At 43.9% G+C, this 26,131-nt stretch overlaps 1 protein-coding gene across 1 annotated transcript in view; it reads left to right on the top strand.

The window, feature by feature from the left end:
- SPON1 (spondin 1) overlaps positions 1–26,131 on the top strand; it is a 279,569-nt gene that overhangs the window by 145,656 nt on the left and 107,782 nt on the right. The window contains exon 6 of the mRNA XM_060177124.1: positions 21,345–21,493. Within this exon, the coding sequence (XP_060033107.1) occupies positions 21,345–21,493 (149 nt within the window). The remainder of the gene's footprint in view (positions 1–21,344; positions 21,494–26,131) is intronic.

The raw sequence follows: 26,131 nt of genomic DNA, 5'->3' as shown, positions 1-26,131 counted from the left end.
ACGACGAGGGAAGAGGAAAAAGAGAACACACCCGGAAGTTGTGTTAAATATAGGTGTGGCTTAGAAAGGAAGTGAGGGCAGGGCCTTAGAAGTAAGTAAAAATGGGCGTCAGTTTCCGCATGGGGTCATCTGTCTTTGTCCAAATGATCCACGTGCTTCTCTGGGGCATGCCTTTTCATTTTCCTGATTAAAAGTTTAAAATATCAGGGGAAAAAAGTGCAATGTGGAATCTCAGAGTTGGGGGAGGCCATTAACAGTGGAATAAACATCATTCATTTGAATCCTAAAAATACAAACAAACAAAAAAGTCTTGGAACATATTTTCAATTAAGGACTACTTGTGACCAGATGGTCGCGCATCTGGTTAAGCACACACATTACAGAGCACAGGGACCTGGGTTCAAGCCCCCAGTACCCACCTGCAGAGGGAAAGCTTCACAGGTGGTGAAGCAGGGCTGCAGGTGTCTGTCTCTTTTTCTATCTCCCTCTCCCCCTCTCAGTTTTTCTGTCTGTATTCAATAATAAATTAATAAATAAATTTTAAAAGAAAAAGGACTACTCAAAAATTTTTAAAAAGACTGTATTGTGTCCTTGGAGACAAAATGAATGGAACTGGTGGTGATTATGCTTAGTGGGGTAAAGAAGGAAGTGAAGAAGAAGTACGGGATAATTTCACTCATGTGGAATATACACCATTGAAACACGTGAATTTGAAAAACATAAAGTAAGAGTCAACCTACCTCTATGGCCTCGGGATAACTGTGATGGTTACTGTTGGTGGGAGTGGGGAGTTAGTCACAGAGCCTTGGTGGTGGGAGCAGTATAGAGCTATACTGTAAGTTTATAATCTTGTAAATTACTAGTAAATATAATAAATTTAAAGTGATATAAAGGGTTGGATCTCTCTCACTAAGATAAAATATTGATAAATTATTTGAGGGTTCAGGTCCTGCAACATGATGGCAGAGGACCTAGTAGGGACTGTATTGTTATGTGTAAATATTATACATGTACAAGTTATTGTATTTTACTGTCGACTATAAGCCATTAATCCCCCAATAAAGAAATTTTAAGAAATCATTTGATGGAAAACTAATACTCGTTAGAAGATCAGGAGTTGGAGCAGAGAGGCGGGGAGACAGAGAGATACGAATTTCTGACAGCCAGGTCAGGTCTATTGGGAGGAACCCAGCCAGGGCCAGTGAACAAGGAAGTCCAGACCAAGACGAGTGGACAAGGAGGTCTGGGGTGGCGCTGCTCCTCACAGACCAGCAGGTTTTCTTCCCATGGGAGAGAGTTTGCACAATAGGAAGGGCACATGGTTGGGCTGTACAATTCCAGCAAGAGTGGCTTAGCCATATCTTGTTTTGTTTGAAACTACAATGACTTTTTTGCTTTGTTTTTTCCTCTCTATTCTTACTATTTTGCTTTTGATAGGACAGAGAGAAATTGAGAAGGGACAAGGAGATACTGAGAGAGAGAGAGAGAGAGAGAGAGAGACCTGCAGTTCTGTTTCACTGCTTGTGAAGCCTCTCCACTGCAGGTGGGAAGTGGGAGCTCAAACCAGGGTCCTTGTGCTTGGCAATGTGTGCGCTTAACCAGGTAGACCAACACCCGGACCCCTAATGTTCAATTCCTGATTCTAAGATCTCTCAATCTCAAGGCAAAACTATTGACATTTTAAAGCAGAAAGGATTGCCCAAAATCACAGACATTTAAAGAGATTATACTCAAATGGGATATAATTACATCAGCCTGGATTAAAAGACAAATTCTATAGCTGAACTAAATTCACTGGAGCAAGGCCAGTACCAGTCTAGTTTCTTGTCCCGCTGCTTCTTGGGCTCTTGGCTGTACCCTCATCATATATTCCCAGACTACACTCTGGGCACTGTGGTTGTTGGCTTTTACACAGTCCTTTTATGTGTCTGCCCTGTCTGTCACCTGGCTGGCTCAGAACTCCCAGGACTTTTCATGGGACAGAGCATAACATATCAGTTCATACCTGTCAAATGAAAATAAATCAAGCTTTCTCCCTTTCCCTCTCCCTCTCCCTCTACGAGACTGCCTCCCTAATATGTCAACTCCCAGAGTAAAGATTGCAGTTTTGCAATATCTGGCTAACAGCTCCATTCAGGTGGAGATACTGGTCCAGAGCAACTCATGTCTGGTCTTTAAAATATAGTCGTCGGGAGTCAGGTGGTAGCACAGTGGGTTAAGCGCACGTGGTGCAAAGCGCAAGGACTGGCCTAAGGAGCCTGGTTCGAGCCCCTCACTCTCCACCTGCAGGGGAGTCGCTTCACAGGCGGTGAAGCAGGTCTGCAGGTGTCTGTCTTTCTTTCCCCCTCTCTGTCTTCCCATCCTCTCTCCATTTCTCTCTGTCTTATCTAACAACCATGACATCAACAACAACAATAACAGTAATAACTACAATAACAATAAAAAACAACAAGGGCAACAAAAGGGAAATAAGTAAATAAATATTATATATATACACACACACACACACACATACATATAGTGGGTCACCTTTGACTGCTCAGCTCTACTTCTTACAAGCTCATATCTCTTGTCAACATTTCTATCACATTAAAATTAAACTTTTGATTTCTGTACCATGCAGCTTACGCTTAAAGTATTCCAGTAAGTCTTGTGAGGCAAGGAACAGTAATTTTTTTCCAGACTCAGGACCTCACACATTTCTGATCTCACCACTCTGGGATGCTTTTCTACTCAGAGATAAAGAGACAGAGAGAGAGAGATACTTCAACACCAAAGCTACCTCCAGTGCCACAGGACCTCCCATGTGATGCCGGGGCTCGAATCTGGACCCTTCATGTGTCATTACAGGAGTCCTACATGGTGAGCTGTATCTCTAAGCACTCTGCCTTACTTTTTCTTTTTCCTTAGTGGACTTTTAAAAAGATATTTATCTATTTATTTATTCCCTTTTGTTGCCCTTGTTTTATTGTTGTAGTTATTTATTTTATTTTATATTATTTTAAATTTTTTAAGTTTTTTTTTTGATATTTATTTATTTTCCCTTTTGTTGCCCTTATTTTTTTATAGTTGTTGTAATTATTGTTGTTGCTATTGATGTCATCGTTGTTGGATAGGACAGAGAGAAATGGAGAGAGGAGGGAAAGACAGAGAGGGGGAGAGAAAGACACCTGCAGACCTGCTTCACCACCTGTGAAGCGACTCCCCTGCAGGTGGGGAGCCGGGGGCTCTAACTGGGATCCTACACCAGTCCTTGCGTTTTGCGCCACGTGCGCTTAACCTACTGTGCTACTGCCCGACTCCCTATTGTTGTAGTTATTACTGTTGTTGTTATTGATGTCATCATTGTTGGATAGGACAGAGAGAAATGGAGAGAGGAGGAGAAGACAGAGGGGGAGAGAAAGAAAGACACCTGCAGACCTGCTTCACTGCTTGTAAAGTGACTCCCCTACAGGTGGAGAGCTGGGGTCTCAAACTGGGATCCTTACACTGATCCTTGTGCTTTGTGCCACCTGCACTTAACCCGCTGTGCTACCACCTGACTCCCTTGGTGGGCATTTTTAACAGAAATATGGAACAACTGGTAGATAGTAAGCAGACATTTCAGTGGCCTATTTGCTTGAACACGTCCATGTTCCCAGCATGAAAATGAGAAAAAGCCACTAGGACACCAGAAGCCTCCTTTCTGTCCTCTTATGATCTCTCCTCTCCAGACACAGGCCAACCACATCTTGGCTTCTCTTACACATTGTTTCTTCATTTTATAAGCTTTTCTATTTTTAAATTTTTGCTTATTTTTTATTATTAGAGAGAGAGAGAAATCAAAAGGGAAGGAGGAAGTAGGGAGGGAGAGAGATAGAGAGACACCTGCAGCCCTGCTTCACCACTCGTGAAGCTTTCCCCCTGCAGGTGGGGACCAAGGGGCTTGAACCTGGGACCTTGTGCACTGTAGTGTGTGCGCCCAACCAGGTGCGCCACCGCCTGGCTCCCCTTTAATAAGTTTTCATACATAGGATTTTGTAGCATACAGTCTGTGCCTGGCTTCTTTTGCTTGACTTTACAGTTTCTGTTCCATCTGTGTGTATAGTTTTGTTCCTTCTAATATTTCACTCATGAATATACTGTAATTAAAGTTAAATATTTTAGTGCTTTCTCGTGGTGGGTCATGTTGAACAGTACTAAATAAGATCTATATGAACCTGTCTTCTGGGAAGCTTAGGGATTATTACTCTTGACTGTATGCTGGAGTGGAATAGCTGGGTCATTGATAGAGGCATTGTCAACAGTTCTGTACAACAAGTGAGGTCTGGTGAATCTCCTTACCAGCGATTGATGCTATTTTTTCATTTAGTTACCTAGTATATGTGCAGAAATATCACTGTGACCAGTTTTGATCTCTACCATTTTTGACTGGTATGTTGCTATGGCCATTTTAATTGACTAAGTACCTGTTCAGGTATTTTGACCACTTTTTTTTTCTATTGCATTCTCTCCCTTTTCCTCTTGATATAGAGAGACTTTATATGTTTTCAGATATGAATCCTTTGTCAAATATGTACATTCTGAATGTCGTCTTCCAGTCTGAGACTTGATGTTTTACCCTCAACGTTTGGCCTTGGGATGTACAAAAGATTTCCGTTTTAATGTGGACCAAGTGGTCAGTTGTTCTTAGCACCTTTTGTATTTTATTTAAGGAATGGTTTCCTACCTCAAACTCACAAAAACTCTGTTAGAGCTCTGTGTGCTTCTTAGTGGTTTATTGTTTCCACCTTGCCTATCTAAACATCGGGTTGATCTGTGATTGGATGTGTGTGTGGTGTAGAGGAGGCGTCAAGATTCATTCTTCTCCAGCATCATTTATTGGAATGCTCATTCCCCTCTGCATTAGTGTCACCTTTGTCGTTTATCAGTGGACGGTATGTCTGACGGTCTATTTATGGGCTCTGGTTTCTGGCATTCTGTTCCATTGATCTATCTGTCTAGTCTTCACATTGGGCGTGTTAGCTTTCCATCTTTGCTCATCATTAAGACTTTGGCTTTTTTTTCTTAGACCTTGTGCTTTTCTACATAAATTTCAGAACTCCGGGTGTCGTTAATGTTTCGGGGGCTCCAGCAGGCCAGGCTAGCTTCGCAGTGGTGAACAGAGACTCAGGGACACACGGCTGGGCTGAGAAGCTGTGTATCTTTATTCACAAATGGGCAAATCACCACACCATGTGCTTCCCTGTGTTTCTCCTTCCGTGGGTGCTGCTGGGACCCTGGGCGTCCTTAGCATACGGGGCGGGGAGAAAGAGGGACACGAAACTAGCAAGGACCAAACCATTTCTCTCAGAGGTAGGGGGAAGGGGGCCAAACCAGCACGAAGAATACCAACATATTCCCCCTTTTCTTTTTAACTAAATGACCACAGTATCAGGGGTGTGGGGTGAACAGAAACCTATATCGTACAGGCATTTTCAAAAAAGAAACTGGCACAAACATGGAGAAACATGTAAGCGGGCAACAAGAACCAGTGTGCTGCCAAGGGAAGGCCTGAGGGGGCCATCTTTTGCCTCTGTGAGCAAAACTTTATCAGCTTAAAAAAAACATTTCCTGCCTCTGGGGGGTGTACTTGCCTCAACGGGCATTTTCTAGCATGGGGGGAGGATGAGGCCTAGAGTCCCAAGGCATGGCTGCAGTCAGTCTTTGAGAAACCCAGCAGCATAAGGGAAGCTGCTAGTTTTGTGTAAAGTGTCCAAGGTGTACCACCAGTGAGTCCGATAGAAGCGAGTCCAAAGCAGATGTCCACCGAAGAATTGCCAGGGGGTGAATTGTTGTATGTCTGTCCCGATGGGGAATGTCAGCCATTGGAATTCGGCTTTTCTGTAGAGAACTTGACAGCTGCAATTTACTTACTATGAAACAAAACTTGTAGCAGGTTAGAAGTTTACCACAATTGATAACTCTATTATAATTGTTAGCATAACCATAGCGCAATCTAACGTTTTTTAACTGAGAAGGAATTTGAGAGTTTTACATATCAACAGCATCTTTTTAACCTTTTGTTACACCCATTCAAGATGGAGACACACCCTAGGTGTGCGCAGTTTTCTTTTTTAGACTAACTTAGTTAAAATACATTGATTTTTAACTAATTTTTAACTCAGACTTTAAATGTAAGTTAATTTTACCTTTATGAGAACTATGTTGAAAACCTTTTTCATTTAACTCTGTCTGGTAAGAATATAGCCTTAAAGTTACATTTTTAACCTTAAAGTTAATGTCACCAAACTTTAAACACACACATAAACATGGTCTTTAATACACAAGAAGAGAAACCTTTGTTGCAAAGACATGTCATTTTAAACACAAATTCAGATCTGTACTGTCTTAGCCGTTGTTGGGAATTCACCATCCAGAGGTGGCCTCTCGCGCAGCTCCACTTCTAGGAATTGTAGGTTGCGATCTCTGCACGAATCTCTGCATATTCTAGCATGTCTGCCTTCAGACCCAAGCTGGAGATCTCGGCCAGGGGGCCCAGTTTCGGCAGGGAACCCTCGGTCTCCAGGTGGTCCGGGATCTGTCCAGACTTTATAGCATGAGGGCAGGCGGGCCAGCCATGCAGAAGGCGTGGGCAGAGTGCTCTGGAGTGGTGGCCATGATAGGCCACCGCGGCCCTGCTCCATGGCCCTGCCATATCTGCTGCCCTGCTCCCAGCGGCCGAGCAGCATGGGGGAAGCCCACGCCCAATGCCCCGTACCACACGGTGGAAAGCCGGCTCCTGCAGGCTGGCGTTGGGCTCCTGTGGGCTGGCGTTGGGCAGAAACCACAGAGTGGTCCAGAGATAAATGTTCCAGAAACAGCAAAACAGTCTCGTGAAGAAAGGGCAGAGGCCTTTGGAGATCTCTTCACAAGCAGAAGAGAAGGCCATAGTACATAGGTAGCCAAATTGTCTTCACTTATCTGAGAGATGCGCAGGTCAGCCCCACGTTGGGCGCCATTTGTCATTAATGTTTCAGGGGCTCCAGCGGGCCGGGCTAGCTTCGCGGTGGTGAACAGTGACTTGGGGACACACGGCTGGGCTGAGAAGCTGTGTATCTTTATTCACAAACGGGCAAATCACCACACCATGTGCTTCCCTGTGTTTCTCCTTCCGCGGGTGCTGCTGGGACCCTGGGCGTCCTTAGCATACGGGGCGGGGAGAAAGAGGGGCGCAAAACTAGCAAGGACCAAACCATTTCTCTCAGAGGTAGGGGGAAGGGGACCAAACCAACACGAAGAATACCAACATCCAGGAAGTCAGGTGGTAGCGCTGAGGGTTAAGTGCATGTGGCACAAAGTGCAAGGACTGGTTAAGATCCCAGTTCCAGCCCCCGGCTCCCCACCTGCAGGGGAGTCACTGCACAGGTGGTGAAGCAGGTCTGCAGGTGTCTCTCTGTCTCTCTTCCTCTCTGTTTCCCCCTTCTCTCTCAATTTCTGTCTCTGTCCAAAATCAAATAAATGAATAAATTTTTTTTTAAAAATTAAAATTAAAAAATAAATTTCAGAACTCTGGTCTCAATTGTCTTTTTCTTTCTTTTTTTTAAGCATACTAGTGTTTCTATTGGGTTTATGTTCACTTCATGGGCAAATTAAGAGAGGTTGGACAACTTAGTATTACTGACAGGTCTCTCTAGTGGAAATGTGTTACATTCCCTCTGTTTATTTAAATTTAACCTAAACTCACATTAAGGTCTTCTAGCTTACCATTGTAAAGTCTTGTTCAGTTTTCATTAGATTTAGTCTCAGATATCAGGATTTTATTTTGTTGTAAATAATAGCTTATTTTTTGCCACAGATAAAAATCAGTATTTGGATACCTTAAATTTACTTTATTAGTACTGTCTATTTATGGAAAATCATTTTGGAAAATTTGTAGACAGTTCTACTTTCTGCCAAAGTATGTTCTTCCAGTCCACTTACTTGCCTCCTCTCTCTCTCTCTCTCTCTCTCTCTCTCGCCAGATAGTAATGACTAGAACACCCATTACCATGTTGTATAAAAGTGGTGACAGTGGGCAGTCTTGTCTTTGTTCATAGTTGTGTGGTGGAAAAGCCTTTTAACATCTTACCATTAGGTATGATTTTTGCTACAGCCTTTGTGTAACTATTCTTATGAGGTAAAGAAAGTTGCTTCTATTGCAGTTTGCAGAAATTTTACCTTTACTGTGGATGGATTTTGAGTTAATCAGATGGTTGTTATGCATCTATGAAGGCATTGTTGCATTTTTCTGTTTTACCAGTGCAATAAATCGTATTGAACTTTGACTGTTAAGCTGCTCTAGAAAAAAAAATTTTTTTCAATATAGGTCTGCTAATATTTCCTTTGAGGTTTCTGTACTCATGGGTATGAAGTGTAGAATTTGAGCTGGAATTTTCTTCAAACCTCAGCCTGATTCTTCTTTAGTCTACATAGAGACTTGGTTAAATAGACTTTGCTTCTATTCTTAGCTTTATAAACTTTTCCAGAGCTTCTAGCTTCTTTGTCTTCTTTGTCGCTAGCAGTAAAGGGGGAAAAAATCCCCCCAAAAAGGAATCATGACCTGAATCCTTATTCAACCATTTATTGAATAAATGTCCACTGACACACTATGGATCCACTCCAAGTCTCTGTTTCCTCATCAATAAGATGAGATTGAAACATAAATTACATCAAGAAGCACCTTGTACAAGTATGTACTCTGTAATTCCTTTTTCTCACTCTCTATTACCTCAAAACTTTGTAAACACACAGAGCATTGGATTCCTTATTTATAGGTTCTAGACAACCATCAGAATTAAAACTTGAGAAATAAATTAGTGGGGAAGGGAAATTTTCTGTCTCTCACTCCCTCCATCCCCCCACCCCCTTACAATCTTAAAAAACAAAGTTATTTCCTGCTTTTGCTTAGTTTTTAAATACCAGCTCCTAGATTTTTTTAAAATTTTATTTATTTTCCCTTTTGTTGCCTTTGTTGTTTTTATTGTTGTTGTAGTCGTTGTTAGGACAGAGAAAAATGGAGAGAGGAGGGGAAGACAGAGAGGGAGAGAGAAAGACAGACACCTGCAGACCTGCTTCACCACCTGTGATGCAACTCCCCTGTAGGTGGGGAGCCAGGGGCTCGAACCGGGATCGTTATGCCAGTCCTTGCGCTTTGCACCATGTGCGCTTAACCTACTGCGCTGCCACCCAACTCCCAGCTCCTAGATTTTTAAAATTAGATTAATATTGCTAGAATTTATCATCCAAAATACCACAACTTCTTCCCTGAGGCTTCAGATTTGGGTGTTAATGGTATATTAAGCATGTGGGAGTCAGCCAGGAATATAAGCTCTCTTCCCTGTAGATAACAATGTTTATGTGAAAAGTCAGCTTGGAAGGACACCTTTAAATAAACTTTCTCTTCTAGCATTATAACCCTAGTATGATTTGTCAGTACACAATAAACCTTTAACCAGCAGCTACAGTAGCAGTAGAGATGGGAGCTTGAGGGCAACCTGGAATTATGTTCTTTGCAAGAAAGATGAGATTGTGGTGAATGACGAGGATTTACATGCATCCAAACAAGTTAAGAGTCTTATGTTCTGAAAATTGGGTTCAGAAGGATGAGCTTGAAGAAGAATTAAATGTATGAACATGAGGAACAAATACTTGTTCCATTTTTTTTTTTTTTTTTTTTTTTTGCCTCCAGGATTATCGCTGGGGCTCGGTGCCTGCACTATGAATCCACTGTTCTGGCGGCCATCTTTTTTTCCATTTTGTTGCTGTTATTATTGTTGTTATTGCATAGGACAGAGAGAAATCAAGAGAGGAGAGGAAGACAGAGTGGGGGAAAGAATGATAGACACCTGCTGACCTTCTTCACCTTTTGTGAAGCCATCCCCCAACAGATGGGGGGCCTGGGGCTCAAACTGAGATTCTTCTGCTGGTCCTCGTGCTTCACACCATGTATGCTTAATCCACTGTGCTACTGCCCAGCCCCCAGCAAAAATCACAATTGCAAAGACTTGAGTTCAGATGGGAGTTCTAACTCAGTGCAAGGATTTGAGAAAATAATTCAAAGAGAGGAAGTAGAAATAGTAAACTTAACTTTCCCCAAAATCCCATAGGGAAGATAAAAGGTTGACTTTGCAGGAAGATAGCATTGATGGAGAGTTGTTTTTTTTTTAACCCAGAAAAAAATATCTTGAACTTTTTTACTTAAAGAGATCAGTTTTTCAGTGAAAAAGAGACAAAAGATGTACCTTTGCCAATGTATTTTTCTGTTGCGATACTGTAAAGATATGGTTGCACATTGGAGGACCCACATTATATATACTTGCATATTTCCATGCAAGTATTATTTACATATCCCCCACCACATTATCCCCTCAGGGTATTGCTAATTCCTGCCAGCTAGACTACAGCAACTGCAACTAAGGAAGTTCCCAGAATGCCTTTTTCTTTTCTTCACCCTCTTCCCTAGCCAGTTCCATCTCAACTTGCCATTTTTACCCTATAAAACCCGCTGCTGTTCCTGGTTTCCCCCCTTATTTTCTCTTCCAAGTCCCGACCTGGAGAAGACCTGGAGAAGGGCTGGCGTGCATAGCGGGAGGCGGCCATTTTGCTAGCTCCACGTGGCCTAAACCCGCTGTGCTCACACTGAACTCTGGGGCATCCGCATCAATAAAGATTTGCGTTCCCACTCCTCCACAAGTTCCTGGTCTCTCTCTCCCTCCCGTGACACAACCCCAACATTTTTCATCTCTGACACTTCCATTCTTTTATGTTGATCTAAGTTTCCATCTGTTTTCACTTCCTTTCAACCTAAAGAATTTCCTTTAATATGGAATAATATCCTATGCTGGTAAAAATTAACTCAACTTATATTTTTAAAAGAAGTCTATTATTTCACCCTTATTATTGAAGGGCATTTTTGCAGGATATAGACTTTGAGGTTGACAATTTATTTCTTTTATAACTTTAGGGATGTCATTTCTTATTTGTTCTAATTTGTTTTGTTTTTCTGGTTGCAATATCTCTTTTCTTTCCTCCAATTGCTTTTAATACTTTTTCCCTTTTTTCTAAGTAGTAACTGATTACAGTATACCTAATGTGCTCGTACCTAGTGTAATTGTTTCATTTCAATGCTTATTGAAGTTTACTGAGCTCTTTATATATTTTTTAGTTTTTTTACATCTATTTATTTATTTTTCATTTTTTTGCCCTTGTTGTTTAATCTTTATATGTTTTTACAGCCTATTTCTCTATCCTCTCCTAAAAGTCTAACTGCCACTGTGATAAACTACTTGTTCTAGAGGTCACTGGGACTCCAGTTCATTTTTTTCTCCAAAATTTTCATTCTCTGTGCTTCATTTTTATTGTTTCTCTCACCTTATCCATTTACACATATTTTTCTTTGCTGTGTCATAATGTAGAGATTACATTTTCCAGTTCTACAATTTTTTTAGAATAGTTTGTTTCTCTGCTTTGTGTCTCCATTTATTCATCAAGTCCAGCTTTTCCTTTAATTCGTTAGACATATTGATAGTGGTTTTTTAAATATTTATTTATGTCCTTTTGTTGCCTTATTGTTGTAGTTATTATTGTTGTTGTTGTTGATGATGTTCTTGTTGTCAGATAGACAGAGAGAAATGGAGAGCAGAGGAGAAGACAGAGGGGGGAGAGAAAGACAGACACCTGCAGACCTGCTTCGCTGCCTGTGAAATGACTCCCCTGCAGGTGGGGAACCGGGGGCTTGAACTGGTATCCTTATGCCTGTCCCAGAAGACTGATAATGTTTATCTCCTTATATAATAATCCCATTATGTCTATAATCTCTGAACTTTTTTCCAGTGCCTTTTTTCATGATTTTATACCTTGTTTTTCATTTGTGTATGTATTAACAATCTTTACTGAGTCATGTGCTTTTTACATGCTATATTTTTTAGTGTGTGGATTTGTTGTCTTCTGTTTAAGGAGGGGGGAGAGAGCTGATCTGCCCAATGGTTAATTTAGTGGTAGATCTCTGATTTGCTTTCAAAACTTAATTTTTAAGTTTTGTTAGCATAACATTTGAGATAGCTCCTACTCTAAGGCCAGAGTGGTTATCGCTGGAGCTCGCTGCCTGCACTACGAATCCACTGCTCCTAGTGGCCATTTTTAAAATTTTGTTGCCATTGCTGTTATTGTTGTTGTTGGATAGGACAGAGCAAAATCAAGAGAGGGGGAGAGAAAGATAGACACCTGCAGACCTGCTTCACTGGCTGTGAAACGATCAATCCCCCTGCAAGTGGGGAGCTGGGGGCTCGAACCGGGATCTCTGAAAGGGTCCTTAAGCGCCATGTACACTTAACCTGCTGTACTACCACCTGGCCCAGCCAGAGTGGTTTGACTTCTAAATAAGTTGTGACTTTTCTAGAGTTTCAAGTGTCTAAAGAAGTCAGCAGTGCTTTCCGATATGGTGGTGAGGTCTCCACCACTGGCATTATGTGACGTCTGGGGTTTTTACTCACCTTCTGGGTCCCTGCAGACAGCCTCTCCCAGGCCTTGTGGAATGTCACCTGCCCAAATGAAACAGTGTTTGGTGAAAGACTGATGGGACTCCTAAGCATATTCTTGAGTTTTTTTCTCTCTGTACAATCCCCTAGTTCCTGACTTTCTTGCAGTAAAAGGTATCTGCGCAAGCAAACCCCTAGCTCTTCTTTCTCAGCTCCTATAGATGGACCCTCCTTTGCTGCATTCCCCTTCCTAGACCACAAACCAGAGATGCCCAGGGACAATATGGGACTTATCTCTGGTGTTTCCCTTCTCTCGGGGATCGTAGTTCTTTGTATCTATTTCCCAAGATCTGGAAACTGAAACTTCATAACTTTTGCCTAGTTTTACACTACTTGTGTTCAGAGGAGTTGCCTGGTAACGTTGACTGCACCAGAATGAGAAGCGCCAGTTAGATACTTAAATATAGACTGGGGAGTTGACTATAGACAGGACTCTCTTACTCTCTTCTCTACCTTATACTGCCTTCAAACTAAATAAAAACTTAACTGTTAAGACATTCATAACCCTTTTTAATATCTGTCTGGGGAGTTGGGCGGTAGCACAGCGGGTTAAGTGCAGGTGGCGCAAAGTGCAAGGACTGGAGTAAAGATCCCGGTTCGAGCCCCCAGCTCCTCACCTGCAGGGGAGTCGCTTCACAGGCGCTGAAGCAGGTCTGCAGGTGTCTGTCTTTCTTTCCCCCTCTCTGTCTTCCCCTCCTCTCCATTTCTCTCTCTGTCCTATCCAACAACAATGACAGCAATAACAACAACAACAATAACTACAACAACAATTAAAAAAACAACAAGGGCAACAAAAGGGAAAATAAATAAATAAATATAAAAAAAGATTTGTCTGGCTGACCAGCTTCATCACTAACCATATCCCTGCCCTGCACACACACATCCTCGCCTACTTAGGGTTTTGCATGTACCTCTGACTTTTTCTTGTATCCTTATTTTATGCTGCTTTGCATACTTGTCCCTCTGGGAGTGAGTGGGAATGTCTCCCTTTAATCTCCAATCTCCTTTATAACTCCTATTTATCCCTCCAACTGTTTTGGGCTACTGGAAAACTCATATGTTTTTGCATAGAGAAACATAGAAAAAATATACGTAGTGACTTAGCCAACAACCGAATAGTCCAGCTGCCATTTCCTTTCCAAGAAGCCTTCTCTAGAATCGACTGGCTTAGTCATCCCCTTATGTGTGCTCTGCTATCCCTGTTTCTGCCTTTATCCAAAGTTCTACAAACAATACTGTAACTTCCTATGAGAGTGTTCCCTTTATGACTTCTGCCCAACTATCCAGAGTGAACATTTCAAGGAGAGGAAGCAAGTCTGATTCTTCTTGTAGCCTAGCACAAGTTTTGGAAAATGTTTTCTCTCATAGTCAATAGTTTAGAGCGTTTTAAAATCAATTTCCATTGTGAAGACTTGCTTCTGACATTGTAGCGTGAACACAGCCACAAAGAATATGTAATCTTTTTTTGGCTTCCAAGGTTATTGCTGGGGTTGGGTGCCTGCACTATGAATCCACTGCTCCTGGAGACCATTTTTTCCCTTTTGTTGCTCTTGTTGTTTTATTGTTGTTGTGATTATTATTGTTGTTGTTGTTATTGCTATCGTCATTGTTGGATAGGACAGAGAGAAATGGAGAGGAGGGGAAGACAGAGAGGGGGAGAGAAAGATAGACACCTACAGACCTGCTTCACCACCTGTGAAGCGACTCCCCTGCAGGTGAGGACCGGAGGCTGGAACCGGGATCCTTTCGCTGGTCCTTGTACTTAACGCCACCTGCACTTAACCCACTGCGCTACCATCCGAATATCTAAATTTTAGAACTTTATGGAAACAAAAGCAAGCACTCTATCTTTCTGACCACTTGCCTAGCACCTAGCATATGCCTTGTGTATGTTCATTTGATTAATTAATCAATAGAATAGATCACCACTACCAGAGGCCTCGGAGAAAATCCCAAAACTATCTAACCATCACACTGAAGTGCAAGGATCTCCCTTCAATGCACAGTGACACTTCTCTGGAGAACTGAAGGGAGGGGTGGGGGGGTGCTAATTGAGTGAAGAAGAGAGAAACAGAGTTGCAGGATTTCTGGCTTGCGTGGTAGATCGTGCCCCATGCAGGGTTGTCTTTCCAGGAGTCCGTACTGGGATGGGATCCTGAAATTCATGATAGCTTGGTCAGAGTGAGTTCAGCCAAGAGCAGCAAGAGCCAGAGGGCAAGTACAAACTGTGTCCTGGGCAGTGCCAAGTTCTATAGCCAAGTCCTAAGCTTCAGCAGCCAGGCACATTCTGGAACTGAGCCCAAGGATGAGGACACCAAGGGCAAGAGGGGAGTGACATCCAAGATTAAATTCCTAAAGAAAGCTGGCAGCGCCCCCCCCCCACCATTTTTCTGTTGGACACCGGCACATGGTACAGGGATGAGTCTATGGATGGACTGATGTTAATCTTCTCAGAAGTGTTAAAAGACAGAAACGGGGCCCAGGTGGTGGTGCACCTGGTTGAGCGCACATGTTGCAATGAGCAAGGACCCAGGTATGAGCCCCCAGTCCCCACCTGCAGGGGGAAAGCTTTGTGAGTGGTGAAGCAGGGCTGCAGGTGTCTCTCTGTCTCCCTTCCTATCATTCTTTTCCCTCTCAATTTCTACTTGTCTCTATCCAGTAAAGAAATAAAGATAATACAAAAAAATATAAAATAAAATAAGACCACAACAGTTCTCTATGAGATAATGGGTGGGTGGGGCTGAGAGGCTAGGAGAGCTTTGATATGGCTGCTATACTGGATGCCATAATGGCCCAGCCAGGACCCCAAGCAAAACATTTTCTGAGATACTACAGGCAAGGCTGAGGATGGCTAACAGGTAGTTGTAGCAAACCAGCTACCAAGTCTAGGGGACATTCTCCAGTGAAGTCCGAAAATGGATGTCAAGGAAACAAACACAGGCCATGCTGGGATTGGCAAGGGAATGCAGCTGCTGGCAAAGCAGGCCAGAAGACCCGGACTATCACTGAACACCTGCCATCTGCAGGAATCCATCTACCACGCAGCATGCCCCATCCTCCATCAGAGAAAAGGCCAGACACGATTCTCAATTCTTCTTCGATCAGCACTTGTTTGTGATTGTTTGTTTGTTTGTTTTGGCATTATTATGAAGGCTGGTACTTCTAGGACCTGCAATGGCAGACAACAGAAAAAAGTCTCAGAAAAAGAGGTCACTGCACATACACTCCCCATCTCTCCATGGAGTGGGCTTTTTAGACACATGCACCTGCTTGGTGATCAGTACTTCAGACTCACAAGTCCAGTTGCTTCTTTCTCCCGGGTTCTCTTCTGTTTCTGTTTCAGCCAGGCTGTAAGAAACTATCATCTTGAGGCAGATGTGTATCAGCCTAGCTGAGATGTGCTAGACTGAAGACTCGTGGCCTTACTTAGAGCCGGGAGGTTGACGAGATCTGTTTCTGCCCCGACCAGCGGGGTGGTGAACAGGGGCTAGGAACCTAAAAGACCTGGAATGACAGGGACAAGAGACACGAAAGAACGACAGAAAGACAGGTTTCTGATCAAGCTGCAAATTTTTATTGTGTTCACAGGCATTATAAGGCTTTGGGAAGGGGGGGGAGATGCTGGAGGAGGAGGAGGGGGAGCAAACTTCAAAGTGGAATGTTCCTTGCAACAAACAATGGCCGAAACCATGTTTATTACCACAACTGTGTGTTGTCTCACTTGATTACTGATAAATGGTTCACCTGAGGGGAAATGGCCTGCCCAGAGGGGAAATAAAACTTGTCTCGAGGGCTTCCATTGTTTCAAAGCTTATCATCTGTCAAGCAGAGAAATGGTTCTTGGCATGTTTCTCTGCTCTCCCTCTAAGGCTAATGCCCTGCTCTGTCACTGAGGATCCCACCAGTAGCCTCACTGAATATTCCCTTAGGAAGGCCACAAGTGGGCTGCGCGGTGGCCTTACAGTGCCATGTGTGTGGCTCAGGTTTGAGCCCAGCAGCAGCCACACTGAAAGAAACTTTGAAGCTGTGGTCTGAGCCTCTCTCCCTCTCTGTATCTGAAAGCACCAGCCACCCCTGTCCCGTTGTTCTGCATATAAATGTTGTTGTTGTTTTGTTTTCGTGGATTCTGCCTTGCCCCATTCCAGAGGACTTGTCTGTTCCCTCTTCTAACCTCTAGTACCTGTTATGAAGCTGATGTCACTCCACATGTTAACATTTACATCAGTGAGGGGGAGGCAGGCACTTGAATGAACACACATACTAACATCACAAGGACACGGGTTCAAGCCCCCAGTCCCTTCCTGCAGGGGAGCTTTATGGACTCTGCGCACAGCACTTCAGGAGTCTCTTTTCCTCTCCCTCTCTCTCCCTCCCTCCCAATTTTTCTCCATCCTACCAAATATAAGAAAATCAAATAAGACAGAGGACCTAGTGGGGGTTGTATTATTATATGGAAAACTGAGAAATAGGATGTGCAGACTGTTGTATTTACTGTCAACTGTAAAACATTAATCCCTCAATAAAGAAATTAAAAAATAAAATAAAGTAAATAAAAATTATAAAATGAATGTGGAATATGGCAAAACTGTGTAGGAAACTAAGAGCTCTATTAGCTAGAAGGTTGAATTGTTGTATCTGTATATGTATATGTATATGTATATGTATATGTATATGTATATGTATATGTATATGTATATGTATATGTATATGTATATGTATATGTATATGTATATGTATAGCCTCCAGGGTTATCGCTGGGGCTCAGTGCCTGCACCATGAATCCACTGCTCCTAGTGGCCATTATTTTTCCATTGTCGTTGGTTAGGACAGAGAGAAATCGAGAACGGAGGAGACAACAAAAAAGGGGAGAGAAAGACAGACACCTGCAGACCTGCTTCACTGCTTGTAAAGTGACCCCACTGCAGGTGGGGAGCCGGGGGCTCGAACCAGGATCCTTACTCGGGTCCCCATGCTTCACACTATCTGTGCTTAACCTGGTGTACTACCACCTGGCCCCTTGCAATAACATTTTTTAGTTCTTATTTTTTACTAGTGATTTAATCATGGCTTATAAAAATTATAAGGGTGGGAGTCAGGCGGTAGTACAGTGGGTTAAGCACACATGGTGCAAAGCGCAAGGGCCGGCGTAAAAATCCCAGTTCGAGCCCCCAGCCGGCCCTCCACCTGCAGGAGATCTCTTCGCAAGTGGTGAAGCAGGTCTGCAAGTGTCTATCTTTGTCTCCTCCTCTCTGTCTTCCCCTCCTCTCTCCATTTCTCTCTGTCCTATCTAACAACAACAACAGCTATGACAACAAAATGGGGAAAATGGCCTCCAGGAGCAGAGGATTCGTAGTGCAGGCCGCGAGTCCCAGCAAGAACCCTGGAGGCAAAAAAAGAAAAATTATAAGGGTGTAGTCCCACACTGCCTCCCCACTCCCATAGTTCTCACAAAGTCTTAGAGACAGTTTGCTATTCCTGTCTTGGTTTGGTTTGGTTCCCAAGTTTATACGTTATTAATTATTTATATTCCTCAAATGAGCAGAACCACCCAGTAGTTGGATATGATGATATAGTATTCAAAATGAACACTGTGCAGTTTTTTTTTTTCCTCGAGGCTACTGCTTCTCTGAACTTTCATACCTTTTTGATTCCTTGGATTTAGAGATTTGGAGTTAGCTGTATTATTATTTTTTTTTTCCTGCAGTCACTCTGACCGGTTAATCGGCTTACCCATCTGTTTCCCCGCCCCGAGACTGTGAGTCCTCCAGGAAAACTGCCGCATCCAAGTCCCATCAGTGTCCAGGGCCTGCCACTGGGCTTGGCACATAGTTAAGGGAAGTCAAAGGCACAGACCAGAAAGGTCCATCTGGGTCCTTCCCGCGATCCTCCCATGACTGTGCTCGCTCCTGCTATCCTGCCTCGTTCCCTCGTGTGCTTATTTCTTATCCCCTGTGCTGAATGAAAAGCAGATTCCGTGTCTTACTCATTATGTAACCTCCCTAGCAATGTGGTAGGGAGGAAGCTATAATTATTGAGTGTTTGTTGTGTGCTAAGAGTAATTTCACATATATTCTCTCATGTTTTAATTGAATTTCACTCTTGTACTCAGCTGATAGATCAGGCGTGATCATATTTTGATTACAAACGGGGAAAAGACCAAGGAATATAAAGTAATTGAAATTTGATCGAGTTTATACAACTGAGCAGCGCTGCTAGGATTTGAATCCTTGACTTTAGGTTTTCAGACCAGTCTTTCTTTTTATTTTTTATTAGTGATTTAATAATGATTAACAAGATTATAAGATAACAGGTACAGTTCCAGACAGTTCCCACCAGCAGAGTTCCATGTCCCACCCCCTCCATTGGAAGCTTCCCTATTCTTTATCCCTCTGGGAGTAGGGACCAAAATTCTTTATGGGGTGCAGAAGGTGGGAGGTCTGGCTTCTGGAATTGCTTCTCCTCAGGAGATGGGCGCTGGAAGGTTGATCCATACCCCCAACCTGATCTTTATCTCATCAGATAAAGAGATGTAGTTTGTTTTTTAAACTGCATTCAAAATCGCCGAGTGCATTAACCCAGTAGGTGTTAGGGACTCTCCTGAACTCCACTTGTGTGCATTCGCATGGAATCAAATCTGTGCAAACCTCCTTTCCAGTGCTTCAAGCATTGATTCCATTTTTTTCATTTGACTACCTGGGTGAATTGCTGAGCACTCAGAATGCATCAGGTGCAGTTAGGCTCTGCAGGGACAGACAGACCCTTGCTGGGAGCTTCCACTCTAATGAGGAAACAGAAATGCAATACTAATCATAACCGTGAGCCGTGCTGTGGGGGAACAGGAGACAAAGGCAGGTTAGTCCAGGGTAGTCTTTGGAGGCTTCTGAGTGAACCAGAAAGGAAAAATGGTAATTAGCTAAGCAGAGAGAGAACAGCCTGAGCTAAGATAATAAGGGAGAGGATCGCAGGTAGGCTGACTCTGGAACAAGAGGACATTCCCTTCTGAGCAGAGATGCTGACGCCATTCTCTGTACCGTGCTTCTAACTGGCTCTCGGTTCTCGCCCCTACAAAGCACTAGATTTAGATGTCAGACAGAGCACTGCCCCCAACTCAGAAAGCAGCATCTCCACTTACTTTCTCTAGAGATATGAAGGATAGACATGGAATCTGCATTCCCCTGGTGTGTGGGAAACAGAGAACAAACCTCCCTGGAGGGGCATCATCATGGCTACCCTCAGTGGACCACGAGGATGGCTTTGTGGCTGTGTCACATGCGCCCTTGAGCCCGACAGTCCTGGGACAGCAGGTGGTGGCTGTGAACAAGGCCGTATCCTATTCAGAATCCTTTTTAAATTATTATCTTTATTGATTTATTGGCTAGAGACAGGCAGAAATCAAGAGGAAAGAGGGAGATGGAGACGGAGAGGGACAGAGAGACACCTGCAGCCCTGCTTCACCACTCGCAAAGCTTTCCCCCTGCAGGTGGGGGCCGGAGGCTCGAATCTGGGTCCTTGTACATTGTACCATGTGTGCTCAACCAGGGGCACCACCGCCAGCCCCAGAGAGTTCTAGGCTACAGCATAGTAAACCAAATAACTTGGTCCACCCACTTCAAGTTTTTTATCTTCACTAAGCTGTAAAAAAAAAAAAAAAAAAAAAAAAAAAAGCCTTTCATTTGCAACTTCCTAAACTCAGTCAAAGAATGACTTGGAGATGATGAATCAGTTCTATCCTGTGGTGAAGCAGGTCTGCAGGTGTCTGTCTTTCTCTCTTCTTCTCCATCTCCCTCCACCTCTCTCAGTTTCTCTCTGTCCTATCCAATAAAATGGGGGAAATGTCCGCCAGGAGCAGTGGGTTCACGCGCCGAGCCCCAGGTCCTGGTGCTGACTCACCATTCCTTGACTTCCTCCCCAAATCTGACCTTTTTCCTTCCTTGTGTCATTCCGTGTGCCCAGCCTTCATTATCTTGCGTTCACCGTCCTGCAGGACTTTCACCAAATGCTGTGGACGTGTCACTTCCACGTATCCAGTCTTTTCACTGACTAACCATGTGCTGGAAATCCCATAAAAGGTGACAGCGCTTACCCCCGACTCTCTTCCATGAGAATTGTCCAAGCCTGTTTTCACTCGGTCCTCTTCCTTGTACACCTTACACGTTTCCCTCTCTGTGTCCTCCAGTGTTCTCCCTGGAAGGCTTTCTTCACATGCTGACTGGGGTGATTTATCTGCAATTCAGATTTCATTGTGTCATTCCCTGGCTCAGAACCTTTCAGTGGTTTCAGACCCTTTTTGAATGGCATTCAGATTCCTGAAGCATTTGGAATCAGGCCACCCATGAGCAGGCTCCTGCCTACCTCTCTGCCATCATTTGCTCCCTCTCCCTTTGACGATTTGTCAAAGTTATGAGTGATTTCCCAAACACATCCTGTTCTTTAACGCTTCTGAGTCAGCCGACACAGCTCTTCATCTCCCTTCTGCTTTAGAAATCTGAGTGGCCTTTACAGTTCTCTCAGCTCTGCTCTGCTCTGCTCTGCTCTGAGACCCTCCGAGATAGAAGTCGTCATTCGTAACTGCCTGGGTGTCTCACTAGTTCAAGCATCTGCCATCCCCCTGTCTGCACATCCCCCAGGCTGCCTGGCTTGAAGGCGGTTACATTATTCATCCCGGAACAGCACAGGGCCTAACACGGAGCAGTTGCTGAGTCAGTGTGGGTTGAGTCATGGCTCAGTTATGCTGCCAGCCACCATGTAAGGGATGCTTTCCTGGAGCCATAATTGCACTAATGACTGCATCCTGATTGACTTTCCCAGGCCGGGCCAATCACTGGTCTGCTATCATTGGTGGATCCCACTCCAAGAATTACGTGCTGTGGGAGTACGGAGGCTATGCCAGTGAAGGCGTCAAGCAAGTGGCAGAGTTGGGCTCACCAGTGAAAATGGAGGAAGAAATTCGACAACAGGTAAAAAAAAAAAAAAAAAAAAAAGAAAGAAAGAAATCACAGAATCATCAAAAAACTAGAAATGCAGTCAAAGCATTCCTCTGATTTCTTTCCGAGGAGACTGAAATTTACAGTCCAGTGTGCTCGCTAGTATTCTAACTGATAGTGCGGAAAGCACCATCTGATTGCAGATTTGGGGAGGTTTGTCTGGACAGAGGCCACCTTGTCTCAGACCTCAGTTTGTGCTTGAAGCTGCTGCTGCGGCCACGTTGCCGGCATACCTTGTCCGTTCTCCCAAGAGTCCGTGCGATGTATCTCCACTTCTTTACTGTGATCTTTGGGGCGGGGGTGACATCTGAGTTGTCTAAGCCAGCCAAACCTGCCATTTCTAAGGAAGAGGTGTTTCGCCACATGTGCTTTGCAACTGTGTCTCTAAGATGTCTATTAAACTAGTAGTTACTAGTTAGAATAGGTGTGGACCACACGTCTATCTCTGTACCCTGTCATGTGGGTCCAGGAGCTGTGCCATTAACTGGGCTCCCACATACGCTGCTGAGAGGTAGAGGGGACGGAGCCTGCCATCTTTCCCACTTGTTTGACTGGCGGTGCCATTACCCCTCATCAAAAGTACTGGGAAAAAGCTAATGAGATGATATTGGAGAAAGAGGTGTTTTTTTTTCCTGTCCCTCCACAGGCTGAGGGTTTTTTTATATTAATTTTTTATTTATAAAAAGGAAACATTGACAAAACCATAGGATAAGAGGGGTACAACTCCATACAATTTCCACCACCAGAACTCCGTATCCCATCCCCTCCCCTGGTAGCTTTCCTTTTCTTTATCCCTCTGGGAGTGTGGATCCAAGGTCATTGTGGGATGCAGAAGGTGGAAGGTCTGGCTTCTGTAATTGCTTCCCTGCTGAACATGGGTTGATATACTCCCAGCCTGTCTCTCTCTTTCCCTACTAGGGTGGGGCTCTGGGGAAACAGGGCTCCAGGACACATTGGTGGGGTTGTCTGTCCAGGGAAGTCTGGTTGGCATCATGCTGGCATCTGGAACCTGGTGGCTGAAAAGAGAGTTAACATACAAAGCCGAATAAATTGTTGACCAATCATGGACCCAAACCCTAGAAATAGTGCAGATGAAGAGTTGGGGGGGGTCTCCATTTTGTAGATAGCTAGTAGGCATGTTTTAGTTATATTCCAAAGGGCCTGTGGCTATACTAGTGTTTTTTTTTTTTCCCCCTGAGCCTGAAATCTGTTATGCAGGTGGATCCTAGTTATTGTCTGGGGAGATGATGTCATGGCTGGGAAAAAGGACCAGAAAGCTGGATCAGGGAAGAGAGTAGCTCCCAAATATGGGAAAGGGGTATAAATATTGTAGACTGTAAACCCCATTGATTTGATTTGGTCTGGCACCCATATTCAACTTAGGAGCCTGTGTGACCTCTGCATCCCTGTAGATCAAGCTCGCATTCTGTGGTCACAGGGTGAGTTTGACCGTCACTACACTCCGAAGTCCTGTGGGCTGGAGAGGACTCTGTGGGCAGCTATGTATTGCCGTGCACAGATGCTCAGAAAGAGCGGCAGAGAGCACAGCACGCTCAGAACGTGGTCAGTTCACAGCACAGGGCACACGGCAGCGCTGTTTCCCCGCTGGTGCTCAGTGTGTGTCTCCTGAGACACGGCCTGTATCTCCAGTGTGCTTGTGCCCAGAGCCTGAGCAGTGAAGGAGGCCCGGCCCAGCTGAGGGGCCCCAGTGCTGCATTTTGAGGCCAACCATCTGGATCCCCAACTTCCCACTCGCCGTGGGTTGAAAACAAACAAGGTCACCCTGCTTCCTGCTCTAATCCCCTGACGAATCCTTTTTAGAACAGAGTTAAAAATGCCTGAGAATTAGCTTATGTTTCTTATTAATCTCACTTAATGACCTTTCTCCACTCAGGGGGCGGGGAGTGGGTGGGGCGAGCTAGCCAGATGTCTGAAGATGGCATGTTGTTCATCACAAAGTCAGCCAGTCTACTGCTTTGACTCCAACTGCCTTGCCTTTTATCTAGCATCACTCACTTGGACTACAGTTCCACTGGGTAAATCTACAGAGCCCTAGAATGTTCCATATGGTCTTTCTTAGGCTGTGTGGCTTGTCATGGGTTGCTGGGAGGCCCATGTTTCCAGTTCTCAAATGTGGAATATACTCACTTGTCAAGTTTTATGTGTAGCATGATCAAAGCTATTTGTCACAAATAATGGAGCCAGGCAGTGGGTGGCACACTTGGTTGAGTGCATGTTACAGTGCACAAGAACCCGGGTTTGAGTCCCCAGCCCCCACCCACAGGGGGAAAACTTTGCAAGTGGTGAAGCAGGGCTGCCGGTGTCTCTCTGTCTCTCTCCCTTTCTGTCACCCCTTTCCCTCTGGATTTCTGGCTGTCTATCCAACAAGTAATTTAGACAATAATAAAAATAATAATAACCTTACAAATGATGGCTAAAATACTAAAGTTTGCAGACAGAATTAGATCAAGGCCGAGGGCATTTTTATAATAATGCTGTTCTCATTTGCTTTCAGGAGAGGTTTCTGGAAAAGGGGGGGGGCAGGAAATGTACAAATTGTGAGAACCGGGGCTGCACTGGCTGGCGAACATGATCTGTCATATGTCACAGCAGTAGAAACGTTGGGAACTGACGGGTGCAACCCCCACAGACTTAAAATATCCCCCTTAGGAAAGCATCTTTTGTTTGCTGTTATCCTAGCCAGCACACCTGGGACTAGCTTCTGGACCACACAATCTGCTTATCCCAGATGGCCAGGGTTTCTGGCACAAAGTCATCCCAAGGTTGATTATGAAGACTGCACACGGGTGTGTGTGTGCAAAGCCCCACCGAGCGTGTCTCCTTGTATAGTACCACCTTCTAGAGCCCCTGGCTGCTTGGACATCTACTTTTAGGATTCACATTCATTTGAAGAGGACAGTAACTACTATGCTCATTCTACCAGTGAGGAGCTTGAAGCTCAGTCAGTAACTGGAGAGGACTAGGATTTGAATCTAGGTCTGTTTGTCTCCAAAAGGGAGATATATTTAGTGCCGGTTAGATAATTTGCCTATTGAGTCTTTTGAATATGTGGGGTTTAAATGTGTTTGTCTAAAACTTGTTTAGAATAGCAAGGTGATAATAGCCCTATAAATTTCATAGCCTGGAAAGCTGACAGTCCACGAAGGTTGCACAACACATCAAGTGAGCGTGACCATCCACCAGCCCTGACCCACAGTCACTGCCCCAAGGAGAAACTCCTCTTGCCAGTCTGGAATGATCCCGAGCTCCTCACCGAGTTCCTGAGGAAAGTCAATTGAATAGAGTTTCAGGGCCCCTTCACTGACAAACAATTCATATTTTAAATATTGTTCCCTGAAAATATACAGCTTACTATTTTTTTTCTCTAAGTCAGGTAAAACAGAAATAAAAAGAAGCAAGAATATGAATCCTTCTAGGATATCAAAGTGTCCTCTGAGTAGCTGGGGGACTTGTTTGAACGTATCTATAAACTCACACAGTGTACTGAGCCTTTAATATCTTCTTTCATACCAACTGCTCTATGAAAGAATACAAGACCAGCCATGATGAAAATAAAAAGCTCTGTTTTCCCAAGAAAGACATTTGTATCCTTACCAATATTCTCTTATTATAGACTTACCGCTCCCTACAAGTTTCCAAGGGCATTAAAATTCACAATAGATACTGTTCGAGGTAAATTGTATGCTAGTGACTTTCAAACACAAATGAACAAAAAATAATAATCCTACTAGTAAATTATTAGAATAATATTGAGTATACATTTTAATATTAGTATAACTGTAAACGACCAAGAAAATGCATGAAAAATTCTAGCAGTGTTCGTGGCAATAGTGACACCAGTGGACAGAGAGGTGGGGGGGAGCAGAAAGGGAATCAAAGCATTTAGGTAAATAGTTTGGAATTGTGTGAATGAAAAATACAATAAGGAGAAATAGAAAACAAGAGAGGGGAAACCTTTCTCAGTGAGGTGATCAGAGTGTGTGACCCTGAGTACTGAACATTAAGCTAAGACCCCAGAAATTATCCTAGATGGTGATGATGATATACGCAAAGACCCTCAAGTGGGAAAGGACGTACTGCACTTGAAGAACTGAGCAAACCATTGTGACAAGAGGAAAGTGTTGAGAGGAGATGGGAGGAACAGTGTAGGAGGGTGAGGTTTTGTGATGCCACATGAGAGGAATTGAAAGAAGGGCACTGGGTCTCCAATCTAAGGACACAGTGGGGGCGGGGGGAGGTATGGCTTAGGTAGGTAAGTAAGTGACTGTTCACAGGGCTGGGCAGATAGCATAATGGTTCTGCAAGAGACACTCATGCCTGAGGCTCTGAGGTCCCAGGTTCAATCCCCAGCTCCACCATAAAACAGAGCTGAGCAGTGTTTTGCTCTAGAGTTCTGTCTGTCTGTCTAACCATCTGTCTCTCTCACTAAAAAAAGGGATAAATAAAATTTTTTAAATAATTATTTACATATAATGTTTCTTGGTTTCCTCGAGAGAACTTCTCTTCCCTCAACAGCTGGGGCGCTGTAGACATGGAGGAGTGGCAGACCTGGAGTGTGTCATTCTGAGTCATGTCAGGCTTTACGATCCT

This window comes from Erinaceus europaeus, chromosome 17 (assembly GCF_950295315.1).
Source record: "Erinaceus europaeus chromosome 17, mEriEur2.1, whole genome shotgun sequence".
Lineage (NCBI taxonomy): Eukaryota > Metazoa > Chordata > Mammalia > Eulipotyphla > Erinaceidae > Erinaceus > Erinaceus europaeus.
The sequence above is the reverse complement of the archived record's forward strand: the minus strand, read 5'-3'. Positions and strand labels throughout refer to the sequence as shown.